General features: G+C 44.1%; 2 protein-coding genes across 5 annotated transcripts in view; both read right to left on the bottom strand.

Moving 5' to 3' along the window:
* The window catches only part of RNF128 (ring finger protein 128), a 191,340-nt gene that overhangs the window by 44,795 nt on the left and 119,521 nt on the right, over nucleotides 1-27,024 (bottom strand). The gene's annotated exons all lie outside the window — the stretch shown is intronic.
* On the bottom strand, nucleotides 1,428-26,910 carry LOC144455016 (uncharacterized). The gene is given in 4 exon segments (XM_078147890.1): nucleotides 1,428-1,498; nucleotides 24,406-25,282; nucleotides 25,285-25,540; nucleotides 26,816-26,910. Coding segments are annotated over 4 exon segments (1,299 nt in total).

Here is a 27,024-nt window from a genome sequence, read left to right as displayed (position 1 = left end):
AATTTAAGAGGGCAGAGAGTATAAGCAAGGGGAACAATTAGGAGGAGGCTAGTGCAACAGATTGAGGGGAGAGTGATAAAGGCTTGTGGGGGTGAGGGCAGATGAGGAGAAAGGGATGGAAGTAAAAGATATTGTGGAAGTAGAATCGACAAGACTTAACAACTGATTGTACAGCAGGGGGTGAGGGAGACTGCAAGGTTATGACCCTGTCTGACTGGAAGGATGGTGGTACTCTCAACAGAAACACGTAGGTTAGAAATTGGAATGTGTTAGGGAGGATTAGGAGCTCTGTTCGGGGCTCAAACTCAACATGAATTTGGGAGGCATATGGGACATCCAAATGTCTGCCAGGAAGAGACAAGGGTTGGACATAAAACTCTGAGAGCTATTTGCATAGAGATAATGGAACCTGTGGGGGCTGATGAGGCCACCCAGAGAGAGTGGTGAGAGAAAGGCCTGGCAAAGAGCCTTAGGTGATACCCACAATCAGGGGTGGAGCATAGATGCAAAGGAGATTCCATTGGGTGGCTGAGGGAGGGGGCAGGGCAGAGACACATCCAGAAACCTCCAGAGGTTAGAACAAAACTTATTTTAAAAACAAATATTTGTGCTCAAGGCTTCAGCTAAAAGAAGAAAAGCTTTAGGATGGGTCTAATAACTGGGTGATGGAGTAGGCTGCCATGAACAGGAGTAGGAGTAGGCAGACCAAATGTCTGATTTTGTAACCATCCTCCTCCCCCCAAAAAAGAAACTCCATAGATGACCCAAAGTGTAATGGAAAGAGTGGGTATAAGCCACCCGCAGCATGCTCCCAAGAGGGACCATGATCTATGCAATATGTAGGCAAAAGCTAGCATCCAAGTGACTTCTACCTGGAAAGGGAGGTGGGCCTCTGGTGGACAAAGGGCAAAACTGGTTGGTACACTTGACAAAGTGAAAGGAGCCAGGACTGCCTCCAGTATATTGAGGGAATGCTCTGGGTGCAGGGAAGCAAGGGGGTTTTACATGGGGCCCACAAAATCATTTTCCAAAAAAATTTCACTAAAATTTTTTATCACTATATACCAATATAACTGGCTTCCTTTGTAATCTTATGTATTTTAATTGATGGATTTAACATCATTCTGAGGTGTCCTTTGGCTTCACCAGACTGTAGCCAAAGGGGTCTGGGAGAACAACAAAAAGCTGACAAACTCATGCTCTATGGAACATTTATATAAAGACATGGACAAGAGTTGGCCAGGTGAAGCAGGCATGGAGGCATTGTGATCTGCTCAGCTGGCTATCTCTAGCAGAGGACACTTCACTAGGTAAGATGAGGGAGGTGGGCTTAAGGGGGCAGGGTGTGGAGCTTGTAAGTTGTGGCTTCAGAGGCCTGAGCTACCAGAAAGGCTTGCCTGACACGGAAGGCTGGCTTGTTAAGAAGCTTAGAAGCGCAGGAAGAGAGATGTGATGAAGGGAGGTTTGGTTGAGGGCTCTGAGTACCTGGGCTCCTGCTCTGAAAGAGAAAGGGTGTGGGGGTAGAGGCAGAAATCATGTAATTCTCTTTTATTCCCAATGTGGCCCTGGTGAAGGCACAGCCACCACCCCAGCTTGAGTTATCACCTCTTACTTATGGGATTTCAAGGGCCTCCTAACTGGTCTCCTGGCCTCCAGTCCCCTCAAACCTCCTTTCCAACATGTGAAAAGCTGCCAAAGTAATATTGTTGTTCGTCCTTCGTTTACAAAGAGAACCAATGATATCACAGGTGATGTCTTGACTTGTGGTGAATTGGATTTAAGTGAGGCAGAATTGCACAGGCCTCAAACCTGTTGGTGAGCTAGATGTCTACCCCAAGCACATGTAGACTTTCCCTAGAGGAATGGGTAGATGAGAACAATTTGTTCCAGCAGCCATGAAGGCAGCTAAAGCAGGCACTGTGGACCACTTAGAGCTTGGTCAGACATGGAAGACATCAGGGTCATCCACTGTGTCCTGGGCCATCACCGTAGGACTTTTGTCCTGCCACTGAACTCTGATGACTCAGGAAGTGAGAGTGAGGCTGATGACTTTGCACAAAGTAATATTCCTAAAACACAGACCTGACCACATCACTCCCTGTTGCAGAAGCCACCTTGCCCTATCGGTATTCTTCAGTCTAGCCTAAGTGTCCTATTTACTGTGAGGATATTCCGTCTCTCACCTCAGTACCTTTGTACAAGTGATCCACCATGTCTAGAAGGCCTCCCAAAATCTCTAGCTTTCTTCTTTTTTGCTCTTTTTTTGCTTTTTGGCGAGGCAGTTGGGGTTAAGTGACTTGCCCAGGGTCACACAGCTAGTAAGTGTTAAGTGTCTGAGTCTCTAGCTTTCTCCAACCTCCAGTATCACCTCAGGGTAGGCTCTTCCTCCCTGGGGGCAGAACGCACGCAGCCTCTCAGAACCTCATCCATGGCCTGAGTTTTTATGTCCTCCCAAAAAGGTATATCACTTGCTGGCCAGCCTTGGTGGTGAGCCACTCCAGCAAAAACAGAGTCCTGGACCCGTCTTGTCACAAACAATAAAATCTTCCAGAAGTATGCATACCTGGCCTCAGCCAACTCCCTCCTTCTTCCCCCACAGTCACTTTAGTAATAGAAACTTTCAGAATGAGAAATTTAGAGCCAATTACATCTAATCTTAGTTATGCTAACTTTTAACCACACCTTTGATAGCCTATATAACAAAACAACTTTATTATTCAGTTGTAAAGTATTCTGTAAATCATCCAGTCATACAAAGTACAACAATGGTACAATTATAGCTCCCTGGCATTCAAATTCGGAAGATCAAGGAAGTCAATTTCTTCAATGACCTCTTTAACCACGTCATAACTTTAGCACAGGAAAAGAAGGCCAACAAAGCCATCCAGAGGCCATGGAGCCACTATAGCAGAAATGGCCTTGTCTTTGGAGCCAGGAGGACCTGAGTTCAAATCTTGACCCCATTTATTACTTGTGTGATCTTGGGCAAGGCATTTTTTCCTCTCTGAGCCTCAATTTCCTCATTTGTAAAACTGGAGTTGATGGGGCTGATGGAGCAATGGGACCCCTAAAAAAAAGGGTCCTTGAACTTTCCCACAAATTTCAGCAGCCCAGATCCCTGACATGCCTCTGAGGCATCTGGCCTATCCCAGTATAACCCTTTCAACTATCCTTTCATTGCGCTCAGCCCTTCATTCTCCATTACCTCCAAACCACCCCAGGCTACTTGCCACTCCTTAATCCCACCAAGATCTTTTCACTGACCCTTTTTCCCTTTCTCAGTACAAAAGTTTCATTCTCATCTCCATTAAGCACAGACTCACTAGGAATCTCATCCACCCAATTATGTCTTACTAAACTCGCTTACTTGGATTGAAAGAAGGCTTGAGTGGTCAAATTCTTTTGAGGCAGACCCTTGCCCTGTACCCTTGCATTTCAGAGTTCCTAGCACCCCTAGATCGCATCAGAGTAAAACTGGACTGGATCTAACTTTCCATTTGGACTCACTTCCTACTATCTTGGTGCTTTGGCCTTCTGGAAACTAAGCTAATACTGTGATACAGTCCGACATCCTGTTAAAATTATATTGTCAGCTCTCTAGAATTTACTTATATCTCACCTGATCAAGATCTAGGTGGGAATTTCACAATCTGTATTACTCAGATATTTCTTCCATTAGAAAGCCTGTGACAGGTTCAAATGGGTTTCTGGAGGTTTGCTATCCCAGGGTATGGTTATTCTCAAAGGTCACAGTTGCTTAAGAATTGAGCACGGATAAGAGAGGCAGATAGAACAAATTCTATCAGACCTTTTTATATGGAAAAAAATAAGCATTTAGATTTTGTGCAAAAGAAGAGGTTATTCCTTTCAAAGCCTCAGTTTATGACCAATATTAAAAAAAAAAAGATTGTTCCCTTTTATTAACTGTAACCATGGAAAAATGAGTTACATGGAAGAGGAAGAGAATTTTTATCCTTGTGCCTTATGGTAAGAAATAATTATACTAATTAAATATACTAAAATAAATATACTAATTATTCTCCCCACTCCCCCAATCATCATCACTTCCAAACTTGCCTATTTCTGTCCAAAGTACCTCCATCATAGCAGTCTCCCAGGTTCATCACTTCAGCATCATCCTGAGCTTCTCATGCTTCCTCATTCCACCTGTCCAGTCAGTTGCCAAACAAATCTTGCCATTTTTACCTTCCTGACATCTCTCTCATGGAACTCCTTCTCTTCCTCTACCACCTTAGTTCAAATACTCATCCCTCTTGCCTGGATTAATGCAATGGCCTCCTAATTGGTCTGCCTTTGTCAAATCTCTCCTCACTCCAATTCATCCTCCACACAGCTGTCAAAATAACTTTCCCTAAGTGAGGATCTGACCATGAGATTCCACCAAAGTACCCTGTATCTAACTACTTTATTCACTTTATATCTATGCTGCATATATTTATCTGTGTACCTGTTGTCTCCCTCATTAAAACGTGAGCTCCCTATGAGTAAGGCTTTTTCATTCATTGTTACTGTATCCCTATCAACTAGTACATGGTAGGGTCTTCCCATTCTGTGTGGCTCCAATCCATGCCCTCCACAGGCCATCCTCCCAATACACAGGGAGTCTTCCCCTAGATCTCTGGACCCTGTATAGATATCACCAGAATACAAGGGCTGCCCATTGATTATCTCTCACTCTTGCCTCACAATCAGTCGACCTTTAATGGCCATACACTTCTCTAATAAAACCTTTTTTCACCTTCTCTTGGGCACTCCTCTGATGGTAACATGTTGCAATCACTTGTGTATACCCATGTGCCTTTGCAGTGACCTATGACTTTAATTCTTCCAAGATTGTGCTGTTCCATGACTCACTGACAGCAAACAGCATAACTGGAAGAAAATTGGCGTTAAAAATATGGACTTGTGATTCAGGGAGCAGCCCTTGAAGTTGAACTCTAGGTCATCTCCATCCATTTGGTTTTTCCTGCATGGAGAGTAAAGTCAAACTCCCTTGAGTAATTACAGGCTCTTACTTAGGGGGCTCAAGAAGTAACTTTCCAGGGCTTGCTGAAATCAGCACACTGTTGTCCACAAAGAGAATCAACGGGAAGACTTCATTTGAAACCTCACTTCCATTTGGACTCTGCACTGGTGATTGTCCACGATAATGGCAAAGCCCTTTGGCAAACACACAGTTTTCTACTGTACATCTCAAGTGGCGTTTGTAATCGGAGGGTCATTGAACGTGTTACGTCTGGTGTTACGTCTTTCAAGGAAGCTGGGTGGGACAAATGCCCAGGAGAAACTTTGTTGAAGAATGGCCCTTAAGTACGAAATTTTACTCTACTAAAATCAAATTCTTTTTAAGTAGTCAAATCATAATGGGGCCTCATCTTCACAACATTGATCAGTAACTGCAATTGTGAAGCTATTGAGAATATCCTGTTTGTTTTTTTCTGTTCTCATATATTTATCAAGAATAGCCCCCGAAGGAGACTTGTGGGTTATTCTCAAAGATTTTGCAGAGATGGGAAAACAGGCCAAGAGTTCATAGATTGGTTGCCTTTTAGGAGGGTAATAATAAGGTAGCTAGGTGGTACACTGGATAGTATCAGGACCTGTAGTCAGGAAGAGGAGTTCAAATTCAGTCTCAGCTACTTACTAGCTGTGTGACCCTGGGCAAGTCACTTAACCTCTGTATACCTTAGCATAACTTACCTCACAGGGTTGTCATGAGGACCAAGATAACATACGTATAGCACTTTGCAAACCTTAAATGATAACATCATGAGATGAGTATATAAACACTAAGCTATTGATAAGGTATTGTTTTCCAAAGTCACTTAACCTTCTCTGCCTGTCTCAGTTTCTTCAGCTGTAAAATGGGGATAATAATAGCACCTACTTCACAGGGTGGTTGTGAAGATCAGGAGATAATATTTGGAAAGCACTTAGCACTTAATAAATACTTGCTCTCTTCTTCTCTTCTTCCCCTCTCCAAAGTCTACTGGAAATGAATCTAAATCCAGTGGAACACTGGGGACAGCAGCCATAATATTCGCTTCTGAATGAGCCTGAAAGGGCCCCGATCACTTGCTAACCCAGTAATGCCTGTCTGATAGTCACATATTCATGTCTTGGGCTTGGCTTAAGTTTCTTCACTTAAGTTCCTGTTCCCAAACACTGATGACAAAGAATTTTTCTCAGCTGAGAGCTTTCTCATCTGAGATAGGGCAGGGATATAGAGCTTCACCCCATCCCCATCTTCCCCTTTTCAAAGGTGCTGCTCCATTCAAGACCAGCTAGGGAAGGGTTTCATCTTGAAACAAGGGACGCAACAATCCAGACTCACAGGCTCTGTGGCAACCTCTATGAAACAACTGATTGGCTGATAAGCCATTATTAAGTGCCTACTCTGTGCCAGGCACTATGCTGGGAGCTAGGAAGTGCTTAGCACAGTGCCTGATCCAAAGTAAGTGTGTAAGAAATTCTTGTTGACTGATTGGGAATACAAAGAATGAAACAATCCCTGTTCCCAAGGAGCTGCCATTCTAACCCTTCTACCTAGTCCCTGAGGGGTAGAAAATGCTTTCCCATGTCAGTGGGTATGGAGTGATACAGTATTTCAGGCAGTGGTTCCATCCAACGGGTGGCCTTGCGTTACAGGCTATATATTAAAGGGATCTGTTCTGTCCCCCAGTTAACGGGAATCTGGGGTCCTGGATGATGTGTGGTTGCTCAGGCCATTGGTTGGCTGTCACCCACTCCTATGTCTTCCTGCAATAAACCTTGCTTTACTTCTGTCTCTCTCATGTAGTCATTTCCTGTACCCTGAGCACTGATCCATTAGGCCAGCACAAATACCCTCTCAGTGTACTAATAGCCCCTAAGTAGCCTTGGGTAAATCATGTTAGCCTTCTTCTGACAACAGACAACAAACAGTTCAAGGCAAGTCTGTTTCCTGGCTTTTAGCTTAGCTGATTTTAAGCTATGCTGGGGAAAAAGAGATCAAAGAAAGGAGAGGAGCCCTGCTCGGTGGCTGAGATGATATTTGATGACCGAGAGATGACACACAGCTACTCAATTTCCATTTTGTTTCAGTTTTCTTTGCAAGGAGAATGGCCACTGCACAGGAAAATGACAGAATAAACAACCACAACAATAATAACATGGCTGACAAGGAGTCTGTACCCGTGATAAGAGAACGTAGCTGCCTATGATGAATTCAAGTTACCTGGCTCATACGAACAACATCCTTGGGTACCAAGGGAACTGGAAGATGAGATGGATGGTGGAGCCTTAAAGACCATGGAAATGGAAGAGGTACTATAGGAACAGAAAAGGGCAAATGTCCCAATTAAAAAAAAAAAAGGGGGAAAGGGGCAGACTGCCATTCTAACTCAGTGCATTTGACATCTATTCCTGGCAATATTCTAAATTAGATCATTAAAGAGATGGCTAGTACAAAAGAAGCAGAGAACAAGCATGGCTTCTTCAAGAACAGGTCATGACAGACTAACATTATTTCCCTTTCTGACAGGGTTACTGAATAGATTGATCAGGGGAATGCTACAGATATAACTTAACTAGATATTAGCAAAGGATTTGAAAAAGTAACTCAAACGATTCTTGTGGGAAAAAATGGAAAGATCTGAACCAGACTAGACGATAAAACTAGTTTAATGGTTGGACCCCCCCTAATATTTGTTAACTGTTCAATGTCAGCTTGGCAGAAGGTCTCCAGTGGTGTGCCTGGGGGATTTATACTTGGCCCTGTGGTATTTCAAAGGATCAGTAACTTGGGTGGAAACAGATGGCATGCTCATCAAATCTGAAGATAACATAAAGATGGGAGGGACAGATAACACGCTAGGGGACAGGGTCGGGATCCAAAACAATCCTGATAAGTTAGAGAATAGATTATCAGGATAGATCTAATAAGAAAAAATTCAATAAAGATAAATCTAAAGTCTTATACTTCATAAGTATAGGATGAGAGAGACATGATTAGACAGCAAGTGGTTAATCTGATGTGGCAATCCAATAAAGCTAATATAAACTTGGGCTACGTTAAGACAGGTAATGGCTTCCAGGATAAGGAAGTGATAGTCCCTTCTGTACTATGCCCCCATTAGTCCTCATCTGGAGTATGGGCACTACAGTTTAAGGAGGAAATTGGCAAGCTTTAGAGTGTCCTGAGAAGGAAAATTAAGATGGTAAAGGACCTCAAGTCCATGAAGGAAAGGGGAATGTTTTGCTGAGAAGACTCGTGATAGCAATGGTTAGGCATTGGAAGGATTTGTCAAACATTAGAAGGATCAGACATTTTCTGTCTGGCCCCAGAGGGCAGAAGCAATGGGTTCAAGGTGCAGAGAGGCAAATTGAAATCTAATGTCAGGAAACACTTCCTAAAAATTAGCACCATCTAAGAGGGGGGATGGGTTGTCTCAGGAGGGACTAGACTCCTTCTCAATGGAGGTCTACAAGCACAGGCCAGATGACCACCTGCTGGGTATGTTGTAATGAGCATTTTTTTTGGGGGGGAGGGGGGAATGATATTGGTTTGAACTAGATGGCCACGGAGGTCTCTTCCATCTCTGAAATTCTGCATCACTTAAGCGTGTTTTCATCACATCTTACAGCCTAAAATGTATGAGAATCTGTCGGCACTTTTTTAAAAAGTAGAAGTTCATGGGAAAATTATAGATTTTGGAAAATTTACTTTACAGCCCATGTTTCAGGAACATATGGATTCTGTATGCTTATAAATTATAGCCCTACTTAGCAGGATTCAATGTTTATAGCATGCCCATATTTCACAGATATAACAAATCGAGCCAATATTACTGCTGTATAGACATACAGTTTTACTTAGAACTCGAGGCCAAACACCACAACTAGGACACTGCCACAGGACAGTATTAACTGTAGCAGTAAGCTGGGGACCAGTATGGGGGCTTGGCTAAATCCCAGTTTTTTGGTTTTTTTTCAAATTTTTAGGCAATTGGAGTTAAGTGACTTGCCCAGGGTCACACAGCTAGTAAGTGTCAAGTGTTTGGTCTGAGGCTGTGATTTGAACTCAGGTCCTCCTGACTTCAGGACCGGTGCTCTATCCACTGTGCCACCTAGTTGCTCCTAAATCCTAGTTTTAAACACACGTTTTGAAGACAAACACAAAGATGGCATCATTCTAAAATGGAACTAGCCTTTGGCCAGTGGTATTCCCACACACTATCAATTCCTATTTCACCTAATATGGTCATCACCACTTTGCTACATTCCTAACCTAGAATTCTTGTCCAATAAGTAGTGTGGTGACAGGATGGCCCTGACCTTGGACACAAGAACTTGAATTCTGTGCCTTAAACCTTGTCAAACTCTAGCAACCAGTGTTAGGTTTTAAAAATTAGTCTACTAATAAGTTAGTACTTAAATTAAAGACAGATAGTTGGGACCTGTGAGATCACTGGTTGAGGGAATCCCCTACCCTCCACCCCAGTGAGGAAAACTCCTCTACCCATGCAAAGCTCCAACTGTTCTGCAACTTACTGGTCCTTCCAAAAGATGCCTGGGGCACTGAGTGGTTGTGACTTGCCCACGGTCACACTGCCAGTACATACGAGAGGTAGGGCTTAAACCCAGGTCTTCCTGGCTCTCAGGCCGGCTCTCCACACACTGTTTCCACATTACCTTTCAACAAGGCAGATAGCCTGAGTTAAAAGGACAATTTCAACAGAAGCTAAAATCTCATTTTTATATGCATTCTCTTTTTAGTTTATCCTCTCTAGGAGGGTAAACAAATACAGGAGTCAATAGCTAGAACACCATGCTGAGGATAATGAATAGCACCACCGCTAACCTTGCCAGGAGCCCAAAAGATCAAATTTGTTATAGACACAGATGTGGTTTTGTATCATGCAGTATTTACATACATTGTTTTACAATTCATAAATAAACATAGCTAGCTGAGTATTCTGATATTTTCAAAGCTGCTTCTCTGCAAAAGATTAACGAAATTGATAAACTGTTAGCCAATCTGATTAGAAAGATGAGAGGCATACAGTGTGAAATTTAGGTGATGTGAACACAAAAGATGTCAATAAAATGTATTTTTTTTAAAACAGACCATTGGTAACCTTGGAGAGAAAAGTTTCAGGTGAGTGATGAGGTCAGATTGCAAGGGGAGAAAATGAAGAGAAGATGGCTTTTTCAAGGAGTTGGGCTGTGAAAAGGAAAAGAGAAATAGGACAGGAGCTTGAGGGGATGGTAGAGTCAGGTGAAAGCCTACTAGCTTTCAGGAGAGACTGAAGATTAATGAAGAAGGGATGATCTGGGAGACAATCTACTTGAGAAGTTAACAGGATGGATCAAAGCTACAAGGAGAAGGTTGGCATCAGTGGGGAGAAATTGCCTGTTCAACAGAGACTAAAGTCAAGGGGGAGAGAATGGGACATAATGCCAAGGGGCTGTGAGATGTAGAGAGGAGGGAGCTCACAGCAAATGGTCTTGGTTTTCTCAATAAAGTATGAGGGGAGGTATTCTGCTGAAAGGGAAAAGGAAGGAGGATTTTTGGAGCCTTAGAAGAGAAGGCTTAGAAAGACTACTGTAGGGAATGCTATGGAGAGTTAATTAGGAAGAATAAAAGGATTGCCTTTACAGCAGTGAGCACCCATTTGATGTACCTCTTCAGCAAGGTTGCATGACTTCTGCCAGTGTGGCTCAGCAGCATGGTAGAAGCATAGATGGAGGACTGAGGCAGGAATCCAGGTCTGGGATTTAGTAAGACATTGAGTGGTGATAGGAAAAGGGAGCAGGCAAGAGATTCAGGAACAGAATAGAAGGGTTGAGGGATTGGAGCTCATGATGAGGATGAATAGGTTTAAAAGAGGGTACTTAATCTTGGTTCTTGAACTTAAAAAAAATCAATTTAGAGAACTATATTTCAATATAATTGGTTTTCCTTTGTAATCCCCATTTTATTTTATGCATTTAAAGAGAAAGAGGTCCATAGGCTTCCCTGGACTACCCAATGTGTCCATCTATGATAGATGGTAAAGGTTAAGAACCCCTGGTTTAAGAGGAGTGGGGGGCTAAGGGAAAGATGGGAGGATATGGTCAGACAGAAGAATTTCACAATTCTTGATCGTTCTTGACCAGGGTGTGCCTGCCCCTGCGTGTGGTTGTGGTGGAGTGAAGGTGCAGGGCAGAAGAGTCAAGGTTAAGGCTACTTGAGTCAGAGGAAGTCTCATCGTATATACTGAAGTCTCAATTATAGAGGCAGGCAGTGGGGTCAGAGAGGAAGACTATTGATCAAGTTTTTGTATTTCCACAACAGGTTTTTTTTGTGTTGTTTTTTTTTAAATAAAAGTCAGTAAAGATTACAAAAGGAATAAACCTGCAAAACTGCAAACTGAAGCTATATCAAGGTCCCATACAGGCACTAGGTGTTGCTGCAGTGGATAGGGAGCAGGGCCTAGAGTCAGGAAGACTCCTTTTCCTGAGTTCAAATACAGCCTCAGACACCACAAACTGTGTGACTCTGGGCAAGTCACTTCACCCTGTTTGGCTCAGTTTCCTCATCTGTAAAATGAGCTGGAGAAGGAAATGGCAAACCACTCCTGTATCTTTGCCAAGAAAACCCCAATGAAGTCACAAAGAGTTGGACACAACTGAAATAACTGAACAACAAAGTCCCATATTATTTGTATCTAACTAAAAATTTATCATCATAGTTGAACTACCATCTCCCTATCAGAGAAGGGCAGGGATTTTCTTTTATACCTATATTTTCTTTTATACCTACAATTTACCTGTAAATTAAGGATCTGAGAGGAGGTTTCCCTTGGGGTGGCGTGTTGGAAGAAGAGGAAAAAATAATGAGGGCACCAGGTGAAGATGGGAGTTGCTCCCTTCTCCAGTCTCTATCCATCTTCCACAATTAGCAAAGTGATTTTCCCTAAGTGAGGATCTGACAACATCACACTGCTATGCAATAAATCCCTGGGTCCCCTTCTCCCTCTAGAACTAGGGTTCCTAACTTTGAGGGGTGGGAGTGCTGTGAAATTGTTTTAAAAACTATTTTGGCAATTGTATTTCAATATAATTGCTTTCCTTTGTCATTTATGTAGTTTATTTTATGCATTTAAAAACATGATTCTGGGGCAGCTAGGTTGCACAGTGGATAGAGCACCGGCCCTGAAGTCAGGAGGACCTGAGTTCAAATCTGACCTCAGACCAAACACCTGACACTTACTAGCTGTGTGACCCTGGGCAAATCACTTAACCTCAATTGCCTCAAAACAAAACAAAACAAAACATGATTCTGAGAAGAGTTCCATGGGCTTCACCAGACCGCCCAAGGGGTCCATGATACAAAGAAGGTTAAGAGGCCCTGGTCTACATGCAACCCTTCCTAATCCTCTCAACTGCTAGTGCTCTCCCTCTCAAAACTACCTTGTATTTATTCTGTATATTCTTGTATATGAAAGGCAGCATGGTATAGTGGGTAGAAAGCTGAGCTGGGGCCTGGAAGACCTGGGTTCAAGTTCTGCCCCTGACACAGGCTGTCTTTGTGACCCCAGGCCAAGTATTTAATCTCTCAGTGCTCTGGGCAACAATACCCTAAAGGCAAATTGTAGGGACAGTGTCAACCTGCATAGTTACCAATTGAATCACAGCGGCAGTCTCTATGCCTCTACCTGTTGCCCTTCCTAACAGAATGTGAGTTTCTTGAGGGCTGGGACTTGGCTGTTTTTGCCTTTGGACCCCTAAGCACCTTGGATAGATTCGGCACATAGTGTGTGTTTATTATATGCCTGATGCCACGAAATGGCTGAACTTAGGGGACATTCCGGGGAAGAGGTGCCAGTTCCAGGTCCAAGACTTCTGATTTCTGAAGGCTGGCAAGGCAGAATGTTGAAAGTTGACACAGCAGCCTTGCCAGCCAAGAGAGCTAGAAATGAACCAATATCAAAGACAAAACCGAGCAGAATGAGATCAGAGGGAACCATGAAGAGCAGGCCCTGTTCCCTTTAGTTGACATATGCACAGCTGACCCTTTTCACCTGTGGTTATTCTCCACCCCCCCCCCCCCATCCCTTGCATGTTTCCTCTATAGTGAGTTGTGGTAAATCTTCCTTAAGTCATATAAGAGAGCAGTATGCCATGCTGTGAGTGCAAGTGAAGAGATGGGAGAGGGGAGATCCCGAAGTCACCTTCCTGCAATGGAACTGGACATGTAGGAACCTCCCCCCAAAAAAACCCCAAAATGGGGGAAGTGATACCAGTATAAGAAAACCATAGATAGTGCCAGTGGGTTTGGTCGGCTAGTGAAGAAAAAAATGGAGCACAAGTCAGAGAGAGATTAGGGGAAGTAACATAACCAACCCCCTCACAACTCTTTCACTGACCATCTTGGGCAGGTGAATAGACAGCAAAGGTGGAGACCTGACATCCAAGATATCCCAAAGGGCCCCTGATTGTTCAGGATGTCTAATTTCACCACAAAAGGGGGGGGGAGTATTTTTCTGATATAAACTGGTAAGACAGAAGGGAAAAAAGGAAGGGGCTTAAAGAGAAAGAGAGAGAAAGAGAGAGAAAGAGAGAAAGAGAGAGAGAGAGAGAGAGAGAGAGAGAGAGAGAGAGAGAGAGAGAGAGAGAATTAATTGCTTACATTTACATAGTATTTGTAAGGTCCTTTTGCATGGCACTTTTCTCACAACTCTTCGAAGTGATGTAAATATTTTGGAGGCAGGGCAGGAAATGGGAAGAGATATCAGAGGAAGGAGTCCCAGAGCAAACCGCCCCCATGAATATGGGCTGGCAATTAATTAGTAATCGAGTGTTAGGAAGTCCTGGGGCACTGGGCCTTTAAGTGACTTGCCCATGGCCACAAGGCAGGATTTAAACTGGGATCTTTCTGAGCCAGCACCCACTTTGCAGGACACTACAGGCTTAAGTATTAGAAGCACCATTTTATTGAAGATGGAATTTGAGTATGCAGATCCATCCTTGAATGACACAAAAAGGTAAACATTTGAGGCCAGATTCAGACCCAGATCTCCTGTTTTGCACATACCTGTGTATGTAGGATATCCCAAAAGTTTCAGGGCTATTTTAGGCGTTAAAACCTTAAACAAATTTTCCTAGCTTAAAACAGTATCAAGACTTTTGGGACACAATTGCGTAAGTATAGGTTAGCTTCCCTTAAAATGTAAGCTCCCATCACGCAAAGAAAGTGATTAAAACATCCATACCTTTTGACCCAGAGATTTCACTGCCAGAGATTTCACCTACCCCAAGGAGGACAAAAACAGAAAGGTACTACATACAACAAAATATCCATAGCTATTTGTGCAATAGCAAAGAATGAGAAACAGAGTAGATGGCCATCAGTCGGGAAATAATAAATTGTAGCATATGAATATAATGGCATACTACTGCACAATTTGAAATTATGAACATGATGGATTCAGGAAAGCATGGAAAGACTTATATGAACTGATGCAAAGTGAAGTGAGCAGAGCCAGGAAAAGCATATACTCAGAACGCAAGGCATACCCACAATACCCACATTGCAAATGGGAAGAGACACCAACAAAACAATGTAAACCCAATGCTTTTGAATTCTAAGAACCAAGCTGGGCCCTAAATAACAGATACGGGAAGACAACTCCCCCTCTATGCAGAAATGGGAGAACAGAAGTGTGGGATACTACATCTAATGTCAGAATTTTTGGATATGTTGTTTAGTTTTGTAGACATTTTTTCCTTTTTCTTCCTGTATTGCAAGAGGTAGGAGGGGGTAGGGAAAGAATTACAGTGAGAAAGCTAGTTGATATAAAAACAAAAGTTCTCAATGAAAATTTATTTTAAGAAAGAATTTAAGTGCCACCCACATTCTACCAGAGAGGTGATAGACTTAAAATCCAGCATGAGACACTTGGCTAATCTGGGAATTTGCTTAGCTGGACTACTCATATTTATTGTGAGGATGATAAATTGCTCTGTGAGGGAAGGCAGCGGGAGGGACAAATAATGAATGCTTGTAAAAAGTATTTTTTTTAAAGGGAGAAAAAGAATGTAAGCTCCTTGAGGCCAGGACTGATTTTTCTCTGCATTTCTAGCACTTAGCACAGTGTCTGACACACAGTAAATGCTCAATAAATGCTTGTTGATTGATTTTTAAATTTTTAAAAATTATGTATACATCTTTATTTATTTATTTGTTTGTTTGTGGGGGTTTTTTTGGTGAGGGGATTAGGGTTAAATGACTTGCCCAGAGTCACACAGCTAGTGAGTGTTATGTGTCTGAGGCCAGATTTGAACTCAGGTCCTCCTGACTCCAGGTTTGGTGCTCTATCCACTGCTCTACCTAGCTGCCCCTGATTGAGACAACGGATGTTGAAGTGAAAGGAGGTAGAACAATGAGAAAAGAAAGAAGAAGCCACACTGGCATATTGGTTGAATCTCCCCCTTCCCCATCTAGCCCAAATACAGATTTCTAAAATACAGTTCTGGGCTGTTAGGTGGCACTGCAGTGGATAGAGTACAGGGCCTGGAGCCTGGAACACTCTTTTTCCTGAGTTCAAATCTCGCTCCAGGCACTTACTAGCTGCATGACCCTGAGAAAATCATTTAACTCTGTTTGCCTCAGTTTCCTCATCTGTCAAATGAACTGGAGAAGGAAATGGCAAAACACTCCAGTATCTCTGCCAAGAAAATTCCAAATGGGGTCACAAAGAGTCAGACATGACTGAAATGACTAAACAACAAAAAACAGGGGTCTAACCAGATCTCTGCCATGCTCCAAGATCTTCAGGGACTCTCTCTACCTCTAGAATAAAATAGAAACCCTTCAACCTGTCATTAAGTCCTCTGACATCTAGCACCCATCTTCCTTTCCAGTCTTATTTCATACTAGTTACCTTCATTCATTCTACCTTCCAGCTAAAATAGACTACCCTTCCCAGAACTCACCATGCTGTTTCCAATCCTTGTGTTTTGCACAGGCTGGCCCCCATGCCTGTCATGTACTCCCTCATCTTTGTGTCCTCTTAGAATCCTTACCTTCCTTCCAGGATCAGTTCAAATGCCCCCTCCTACAGGAAGCCTTCCCTGATGGCCCAGTTGTTAGTGATTCTCCCCTGAATTTATATTTATGCACCTTTGAATATGATATCCCCCCCCCAACTAGGAAAACAATGATAGCTAATATGTCTATAGTTTTAAGGTTTACAAAGCACTTTGCAAATTCTTGCAGCTTCCTGAGGTAAGGGCTGTTATTGTCCTCATTTTATAGATGAGGAAACTGAGGCTTAGAGATGTACGACCCAGGGTCACACAGCTAGTAAGAGCCTGAGGTTGCCTAGTAGTCCAAGCATGTCAATTCCATTGGAGTAGGGCCTTAGTTGAAGGCTTTTGGATTCCTAGAGTTTAGCACAGTGCCTTTTATAGAGTGGGCACTACAGTTATCCCTTCCACATTATGACTTTCTCCATCATGCTTCTGACATATGGAGGGTCAGCATAAGAAATTACATGAGAATTTAGGGGGAGTTTTATGGAAGCTGCAGATGACAGGTGAAGGCCAGCAGATGACACAGAGCCTACGACCAAATACCTAACCCAAATTTAACAATAAGGTACTGTAAACACCCCTTAAAAGAAAAAGGAAAAATTCAGATTTCTCTGGTATGAAGGGAGGGCCAAAAATTTTTACTTGGATTTTCCAGATTTGCCGGGGGGGGGGGAGAGGAGTTGGGGGGGCCACTACACTCTTAACCTCCATGATATGGAAGGGATAACTGTAATACATGTTTGTTTAATTAAATTGACTTACTATCCAAATAGTCAAAACAATCTCTACTCTAGCCAGTGGCTGTTTCTACTCCCCAAAAGGCCAAAGCAATGCTGCCCCTGCTGCCTCACCCCTTGTTTATTACTCCTTTCTTCAGAGTTCATCAATAGTATACAAAGATTATTTTTTTTCCCAAACTAAGACTTGTTCAGACATTGTCCGAGATCATAAATCATTGGATAACTTGCTCTGGCAACAGATCAGTTACACTCCAACATTGTTATCTGTTGAAAAACGTCAAACTGAACAGTTAACTCAAAATTATTGACTGGTACCTAATCTTAGCACTCAAGTATTAAACTAAAGCTTATCAAGGTAGACCAGCAAACCCAGTAACCTCAAGCAAGAATTGGTCCCCAACAGCTTGACATGGGTCACACAAGCTGTTTTCATAAAGAGAGGCCAAGAAGGGGGGAGGAATGGAGCAGGATCCCCAAAGGGATAGAAAGTAGCTGGTATTAACAGCTAAGTGCGATGATTCTGGATGGCTTTGTAAAAAATCACATATGCCCTCTGCCTGGTAACAAGAACAATCCCCTAACCATGTATCAGGAATCACCATAGCAACACAGCTCCAGGGCTGTGGAGGAGGGCTTCTGTGGGGGGATGGGAGGGAGGGAAAGGGGTGGCAAATCATTCCCTGAGGATGCAACATCAAAAAAACTCTTGTCCAGCCTTCAGCTAGCTGAGCTACTTCCTCAAGAAAACAAGTTCTAAATTGACGGCTGTTAAATTCCATCATCACAGGGACTCAAAGCATTTTAGGTGGGGACAGAGAAGTCAGTGCAGAACTTCACAATGCATTAAAAAAAAATAGCACAGTTCTTTTTATGGAAGAAGTCTTGGCTAAGAAAGTTCCATGGTGGGAAGAAAGTTGGATCTGGAATGAGATCCTACCTCTAACCCTGATCCAAGATCCTAGCTGTGTGACTTTGGGCAAGTCAATTAATTTCTCTCTGGGCCTTAGTCTCCTCATTTGTAAAAAAGAGAGGGCTGACCTAGACTATAAAAATGAGGGTCTCTGAGGTCCCTCCCAGCTCCAAACCTATGAGCCTATGTGTAACCTTGCTCAAGTGGCTTCCCTTTATGGGCCTCAGTTTCCTCCTCTGTAAAATAAGGGAGTGAGGCCAGATGACTTCTGAGATTTCTACAAGGTATTTTTCTAGCTATTCTGGTCTTCTGACTGTTATAAACCTTAGATTGGTGAAAGTTGAGATAGCACTTTCTTCCAACTCTTCTTCAAGCACATACTTTTTGTAGTGCTCATTATGACTACTGTTTGTCCTTCATTCTTGAAGAGGGCCAGATAACCTCAGGAGGGTGAAGCCATGACTTGCAAGTGAATTGGGTTTAAGTGAGGCAGGGTTGTGCAGTCATCAGTCTCACTTTCTCCTCCAGAGCCATCTGAGTCCAGTGGCAAGACATAGGTCAGAATGACTGGAGATGGCCCCAGAAGCAGTGGAAGACCTTGGCCTTTTTAAGCTAAAGTCTTTCCCAGGTCTCAGTTTGTCTCAGGCAACACCCATTCAGTGATTTAAGGCTAGGTAAAAAATGAGGCAAAAGATGGGCTAGTGTGACTTTCCAAAAGCAGATCTGATTTTGGCTTTCCGACTAAGGACCTAAGGACTTTGCTCAGCTCTTCCTCACTTAAATCCAATTCACCCTCAAGTCAAGACATCACCCTTGTGATGTCTTTGGTCCTTTTGAAGGATGAACAACAAGAGATCTAGAGGGTTATTCTTTGTATTTAAGATGATTCCAGGCAAGGTCTTTTAAAAAAATGTTTTTAAAGTATTCACCTCTCCTGTTCCACCGTAAAGAGAACTTTACAGTTACAATTCAATGGGATTCCTTAGATGCAGGCATCTGGAGCACTGATGGTGTGTTCTATTAGTTAAAGTGTAGTCCCAAATGTGAGCTGGTGGTGGGTCACAAGGCTGGGCCAACAGGCAGACAACTCCAGAAGAGCAGCACAAAAGGTCACCAATGACTTTGCCACCAGCCATGGCCCTTAAATCATAGTGACATTAATTATTAAATGAATCCACATTTCAATTCCAGTTCCCTCTCCCTACCCTGTGATTTAGACTGTCATTTTAATTCTGCAGTCATCTTGTGCCAGGTAAGAGATTATAAATGCAAACCTGGCAGTTTACTGAGAAGCACCATAAAGTACTTTGCAAATTGGATTATGCAAATGCTCACCAATGCCAACATTGGTGGATGAAATGCAAATTAAATTTTCCCTGGGTCAGAAAGAAGTTTCCCCAAAAGTTCAATGTAGAAATGAGATTCCAAATCTCAAGTAATTGGAATCAGAGAATCTGAGAGCTGGACAGAGTTTTCGTCATCCAGCATATCATTTTCCAAACTTTTTTTGATAGTTAAAACAACAGCCACCTTTGAGCACAAACCCCAATAAATGGGTACTTATTAATTTATAATTTACATACTTGCACCTCTGAACTATTATATACATTATAAAACATACACAAAAAAGAAATTGAAAAAGATGAGACCAAGATGAAATATTTTGAAAATAATATTTTATTAATGGGACAAAAACCCATTTTGCTCTCACTAAAAATATTATAATGGTATTTTTAGTGAGAGCAATGTGATGGAATGTGCTTCATTATTTTTTCAAAGCTTGGTCTGACACTGTGATACAGCCATTTGAAGGTTGGATTGTAAATTCTGTTTACTTAAGATCCTTGGTTTTATTGGCCTTAATAGTTACAAAAAGATAATCCACAAAAATACCTAGATCCAGATGGAAGAAGTGAGTCCTTGCCTACACTTATTAAATCATAATCCTCATTTTTTCTATCGCAATGATTCAAAGGTTTTTGCTGAAACTCAATTAAAAATGTCTAGTTATTCTTGCAAGGGCAGCTAGTTGGCCCAGTAGATAGAGCACTGGACCTGGAGTCAGGAAGACCTGAGTTCAAATATGACCTCAGACACTGACTAGCTGTATGACCCTGGGCAAGTCACTTAACCCTGTTTGCCTCATTTTCCTCATCTGTAAAATGAATTGGAGAAGGAAATGGAAAACCACTCCAGTATCTTTGCCAAGAAAATCCTGAAAAAGGGACCCAAAGAGTTGAACACAACTGAAAACGACTAAACATTCTTGCAAACTAATTGGAAGGTGCTGCATTTTTAGATTAGTACCAAATCGGTTCAAAACTGATCGAAACTCTTTGTTTTCAAGATTAAAAAGAATAAGAGACTAGCAAAATCTGTTTCCAAGTTGTTCTTTTTTTTTTTACAGGTGGCACTTGTATATCATAGGAAGACTGATAAAGTAGACAACAGTGTCAAAGACTGCAGAGAGAAGTCAATGAGGATGAGGATTAAAAAGAGTAAGAGAGTATTAGTAACTTTCAAAAGAGCAGTTTCAGTTGAATGAGCAGTTAAGGATACGAGGAGGGGGAGAACCTGTCTGGCTAGAAGGATGGTAGTACCCTTAATAGAAATGGGGGAAAAAGTTTGGAAAAGGGGTGAGTTTGGGGAGGGGGAGAAGCTAGTATAATGGGATACCCATCTCAATCCATATATGCCTATTCATCTCTATGCTACTCATTTTTTCCCACCACTACCCCAGAGCATGGATGGGCAACTGAGGCAGCTAGAAATAGTCTGGAAGGTAGGTTATGGGAAGGTTGGGGGGGGTACTGTGTGATTACCTGCCCCACCCCCAATTAGGTTATAACAGCCCAACTTGGAGTGCAGCTGAGGCCAGAGGGAGGCACTGTTGAGCTAAACTGGGGGAAAGGGTAGTGTAGTTATGTTGAGAGTAAGACAAACCTCAGACGTAATCTCTCATCTTTTCACCCCACAGTGGTTGATCTCATCACCCACAGGGTCTGACCACTCCCTTCCCCCACTTTGGAAACCATAAATCTAGTAACAATCCCTTGATTTTTGAGATATGTACATGCTGGCCCAGCAGGTTGAAGTGATTTGTCCAAAGCCACACAACTAGTGAGGCAGGGCTGATCCTAGAATTAAGGTTCCTGATTCCCCAGGCTCTTTGACTTCAACACAGTGCCTCCTACATGTCAGCCTATCTGGCTAGAAAGCCTGGGAGCAAATCATATGTATCATAATTATCAACAAGAATAGAAATGTCTACCACCACCATTTCTTCCCCTAAAGCAGCTAAAGTCTGTACACGCTTGTCACTGGATTTTAGCTAATCATTTAAAAACATTTTCCCCCCAACGTGTTATTTGACAGTGTGAATAATAATGACAGTTTTATTCCTCCAGGGCATCTTGCTGTGGAAGCAAAGGCCAGATCTCTTCCCAATATGAAAACCACCCAACTGACAGTTGCAGGCTATTTACAAGACTTAGAGTGTACATTTTATGAGTTCATTTTGGTATCATATTAATAGGTTGACATTATTATAGCTACAGTAGTAAGAGGCATAATGGCATAGGGGAATCAAGATCTGGCCTCACCACCAGAATTCAAGTGCTTTCTGCACCTAAAATGACCCAGGGCTAGTAACTATGACCTCTCATTGCCCCCAGGCAACTCTCTAAGTGACAGAACGGGTGCTGATCTGTATAGTAGAGAGGAATTCTTGAAACCAAAGAAATCTGAAGGTCCAGTCCCATCCTGGGAAGTTAAAACTTAAAAAGAGCAAATATAATATTCTTTCAAAGGTACTAGCATCAATGTAACGGAATGTTCCTCGTTGGAGTACTTTTCATTTCCAAATCTACTACGTGAATAAACTTGAACAGGAGGAAACTAAGTCACATACTCTAATGGGACATATAAATGAAGTAGGAATAATGCAGGCCTGTGTGGAGGAGGTGAGCCTGAGTTCAAGTTTGGAGCTCAAATTCTGGTAGGTCTCATTAACCCCATTAAAGGTTTCAGGTGACAGCCTACCTATCTGTTGTACAGAGGGACTCATGACCAGGCTGGCCCCAGAGAGATGGATTTTTTTCAGCAATGCAAATCCTACAGACTGTCTACTAAGTTAGAAGGGGCTGTGATCCATCAGTGGGGGTTGAAATTCAAACCCTTGGAAGAATTCGGGAGTCACTGAAAAATGCAAAGAACCATGGAAGAACTGTATTACTTGATGCAGGGTAAAAGAAACAGTACTTGAAGAACAAGACGAATAATGACAACGGCAATGTAAGGGTTAGAGGATGGGGGATGGACCTGAGATTTCATGGACATAGAAAACTCCTTCTTCCAACGCAAGTCAGCAACTTCTATTCTTAGAGCATTTGCCTGGATCAGGAAGAGGCTGACTAGCCCAAGTTCACAGAGTCTCTATGTGCCAGAAGTGGGACTTGAGCTCAGGGCTTCCTGGGAACCTGAACAGATGACAAAAAGGAGGCTGAATTTGGAGTAATTAAAAAACCAGTAACAGTTGCCAGAATAGATACTGAAATATATTTCTCTCCTCTGGGGGAGGGGAGGAGGAAAAGACTATGAGGGCAAAATGTGGTATGGATTGTCAGACTGGGTCACTATATCTTGTTTTTGCTTAATTGATTTTCTCAGTCACAAAGAAAGGTTCAGTGGGGTAGAGGAGTGCGAATCCAGAAATGACTGACTTAAAAACAAAAGACATATATATAGCTTATAAGTTACTGCTTTTTTTTTAGCTCTCTTGCTGTCTTTAGTTTTTACATTACTCTCATTTCCAAATATATCTTTCTCCTATCAATTGTGTCATCCCTTGTCCATTTTCATCTATTCTTTTATAGTTTTCTTTTTCCTTTAAATGTTCAAGTCTCTGATCCAGGTGGAATTCAGTGGTGAGAGATGAAGGTCTAAATACTTTTCCTGCCAGATTTCAAACCAATGTTCCCAAATACATCTGTTAAATCATAAATTCTCTTTCTTAACTTTTCATTTTCTACAGCATTATCGAACACAAAAGCTCTGGTATACACTTGGTTACTTGTCTATTGTACTCATCCTATTCCACTGACTGCTCTATTTTCCCCTTAGTAATAGAGTTTTGAGGATAACCACTTTATAACATCTGCAAGTCTGAGAGGGTAAGACCCCATTCATGACCTTTTCTTATCAGTGTGTCCCAGGGTTTTTCCATGTAATTTTCATTAATGTCAAGTTTCCACGTGAATTTCATTAATTTCATTATGATTTTGTCAAGTTTTTTTTTGTTTTCTTTTAATAATCAAAAAGATGAAAGAGATAGGATCTGGAATGAAAATAGAGAGAAAAAGGAAAAATATGAAACCTCATTCTATCAGATTAAAAAACTCTTACTTTTTTTCCAAAATCTGAGCTATAGTTGTCCCTTATGTATAAACTGCTTCTTTTTCAATAACATTAACCATATGTTTTGCTGCCCAATAGCCCAAATCAGATTCTAAAGGAGAAGAGAATACCTATCACAAAGCCCACTCTGAGTAAGGTACGAAGCAAAAGAGCCAAGTAGAATTCTCAAGTTTGCAGTGAGGCTCACTTAGAACAACCAAGCAACTAGGAACCACGGGTAGGAAAAGGAGAGACGAGGAAAAATCTCCTGCAGGTCAAAAGTTGTTGGCTATCTTCTTTCCACTCAATCTGATCAAAGACCAATGCCTACTCCCAATTCAGCTGGTGAAAAGCATCAACCTGGAAGACTAAATTATAAAAGGGCACAGTTTACCCAGATTGGGTAATTGGGAGAGTCAGCAACAACCAGCCTCCATCGTGTTTCCTAACAGAAAAGGATGACTTGGAGTCAGGAAGCCTTGGGTTCAAATCCTACAACCCTAGGTACTTAATATGAGCCTCTGTTTCCTCATCTGTAATATATGAGATAATAATCCTTGAAGTACCTTCCTGGCAGGGTTTTGGTGAGGCCCAAATGTGCTAACATATGTAAAGTGTTTTGTAAAACCTCAAAGCTCTATGCAAATGTCAGTGATTATTAAGATGACAAGACACCTAGACCTACAACAGAAGTTCCAAACATACCCCTGTCAGCTCTACATCTGTGGGCAGTAGAGAAGAGAGCAATTACTCAGGGTGTCTTTCCTGCCAAATCTCAAGCACAAAAAGGGGGGAGGGAGAAGAAAAAAAGAAGAAAGGAGGGGGGAGAGAGAATAGATATGAGGGGGAGAAGGTGGAAGGAGAGAGGAGAGGGGAAAGAGGTGGGAGGAGAGAGGAAGAGGGGGGAGAAAAGTGGGGGGAAAGAAGAGGGAGGGAGGAAGAGAGGAGTGGGAGGAGAGGAGAGGGGAGAGAGGGAGGAGGGGAGGGACAAGAGAAAGGAGTGGAGAGTAGGGAGAGAGGAGAGAGGGGAGGGAAAAGAGGGGAGGAAGAAAAGGGGAGGGAGAAGAGAGGAGGGAGGAAGAGGGGGGAGGAGAAAGAGGAGGGGGAGAGAAAAAAGAGAGGAGGGAGAGGGGGACGAAGAAGAGGGGGAAGAGGAGAGCGGGGAGAGAAGAGTGGAGGGGGAGAGGGGACGGGGAAGGAAAGGTGGGAGGAAAGGGGGAGGGGAGGAAAGGGGGGCGGAAAAGATGAATGAGAAGGGGGTCAAGGCGCCCCTACACTCACCGGGGTGGGACATGGGGAAGACGTCGTTGCGAGTGCCCGCGAAGTTGTAGATGACGGCCCCAGTGGCCCCCCTGTCAAAGGCCAGGTTGATCTTGTCCGCGAACGTGCAGCCACCGCCCCGCTGGATGAGTGCCAGCCAAGGCACACCGGCGGCGGGCACGGTGAAGTTGGTGTGCGGACTGCAGGCGTTGAGCGCCCCGGGCCCGTCGGGGGGCAACACGAGGCCGGCGGCGGGCTCGAGCGGCGAGTCCTGCCCGTACACGCCCTCCTCGCTCAGCTCCCAGCCGGTGCTATTGAGCCCGGGGGCCCGTGCCCGCCACGACACGTTCAGGTAGGCGGTCCACACGGCGGCCGCCTCGGCGCCCCGGGAGGCGGGCGGCGGCGGGCCGAGCGCCAGGGCGATGGCCAGCGCCCACAGGGCCCCTGGGGGGCCGAGGCGGCGGCTGTGGCGGGGCTGGGGGGCCGGCCGGGGCCGGGCGCGGGTGCAGGCGCGAGCGCGGAGCGGCCGCAGCATGGCGCGCGCGCTGGCTCGGCTGCCCGTCTGGCTGCCCGCTGCGAGGCTGCCCGCTGCTGCAGAGCTGCCCAGCTGCCCGCCGGCGTGCGTGCCCCTGCGCCACAGAGCGTGCGTGCGTCGCGCCCTCCTCGGCCCGCGACCCCGGCCCAGGTGAGCCCGAGCCCGCAGACAGGAGAGGACACGAGACGGGGCGGGATCGTGGGAGGAGGCAGCAGGGGCGGCCCGAGCCTCCGCCACCCGCACCCTAACTGGTGCTCTCGCCGCCGCAGCCCCTGCCCCTGTTGCCGCCGCCGCCGCCGCCGCAACCGCTGCCACTGCCGCTGCCACTGCCGCTGCCACTGCCACAGCCGCTGCCACAGCCGCGGATCGGGCTCTGGGACCTGGACGCCTGGCTCCGCCCCCGGGGGCGAGGGGGGGAGGGTAGCCCATGGGCCCGCCCCCACGCGCCCCGCCCCCGAGGGCGACCCAAGGACCCAACCTGGCCCGCCAGGGGAGAAGTGACCCTTGACCAAAGCCCAAGAGGCAGGGCCTGTCGGTAGATCAGGGGACCCAGGCGGGCACGGGCTGGGTACTGGACAGATTGGCCGGCAGACCACGGGGCCCTGGAAGGGCCCACCACAGCTGGAAGTCCGACCGACCCCGGTGTTAGTAGGAACCAATTCACATTAGGGTTCAAGTCCATTCACTTTCCTTCAAGATACTTGTCAATTTTCATCTAATATCACTCAAGGAACTCAGGATGAGAGGCAGTGTGGTGTAGTAGCTAGAGAGCTGGCCCAGAAAACCTGGGTTCAAGTCCTATTTCTGACAGGTTTTGGCTGTGTGACTCCAGGCGAGTCACTTACCTTGCTCCCAGTGCTCGGGGCAACTCTCCAAGGATAAATTGCCGAGAAATTGCAGACCTGACGGAAAGTTCCTCACCTGAGAAGTCACAAGTCCAAGACCCAATCCAAGGAATTCAAATTGATTCACAACACTGTCCCACCTTCTCATTTGAGGAATGGACAAACTGAAAGCCAGAGAAAGGGAAGTGATTTTCTCTAGAATACACAGATCATGGTCCTAGATCTATAAGCTGGAAGGGACACCAGAGGCCATCTAGTCCCAAAAGAGGAGAGAAATTTTAACAGAGGAGGAAACTGACATCCAGGGAGGCCAGGTGATTTGTCCAATATAACACACATATAGGCAAGGGCACAGCTACAATGTAACACCAATGCCATCGTCCTCTGATTCATAATGGTACCGTGGAAAGAAAGGCTCTGGAGTCTCCGGATGGAGGTTCAGATCCAACTTCTGAGGCTGATTACCTGTGTACCCTTGGGCAAATCACAATCTTCCTGGACCTCTGTTTCCTCCAGCTGTAAAAGGAGAAAATTGGACCAGAAGGACCTGCCAGGCCTCAGTTTCCTCATATGTAAAATGAGAAGATTGAACTAGATGGCTCCGGCCATCCCTTCCAGTGCAGAGTCTGTGATCCCGTGGTGCCAGCTGCGGTTGTCCTAAAACAAAAACAAAAACAGAAAAACCTTCACTTCCCACCTACCATCCCCTCAAGCTATCATTCTGTATCTTCCTAATCCTCCTAGGCCCAGCCAAATGCCTCAGGAAATTTTGTGTAATGTGTATTTTATCTCTCTCAACTCCCTTACAATCTCACTCTCTAACTTCACTTAATCACCTGCAACTCCCCTCTCCAGGGTTACCAGAGGCCAATCTGAAAGACGTTTTCTTCCCCAATCCTTCTTGATCTGCTCATAGTATCTGACACTTTGGTCACTTCCCCCCCCCCCAAAGACACACTCCTCTCAGGGTTTTCCTGACCCTGCTTTCTCTCCTGGTTGTCCCCCTTGTCCTCCCTATCTGACTTGTTCCTTTCTTTTCAATCTCCCTTACAGGATCGTAGTTTCAGTCCCACCCTCTGCACATATCAAAGCCTTGTACCAGGCCTTTTTCTCCCACTGTTTTTTGGTAAATTCATCAGCTTTCATGATTGACCAAAAGGTCCATTATCATCTCTATGCTGACAATTCCCAGATATTTTTATCAGCCCCAGTCAACTTCCTGAACTCCATTTATCTCTGGATATCCCATAGACAGTCAAT

This window comes from Phascolarctos cinereus, unplaced genomic scaffold (assembly GCF_003287225.1).
Source record: "Phascolarctos cinereus isolate Bilbo 61053 unplaced genomic scaffold, phaCin_HiC Scaffold_8;HRSCAF=390, whole genome shotgun sequence".
NCBI lineage: Eukaryota > Metazoa > Chordata > Mammalia > Diprotodontia > Phascolarctidae > Phascolarctos > Phascolarctos cinereus.
Note: the sequence above shows the minus strand (reverse complement) of the source record. Positions and strands in the feature narration are given on the sequence as shown.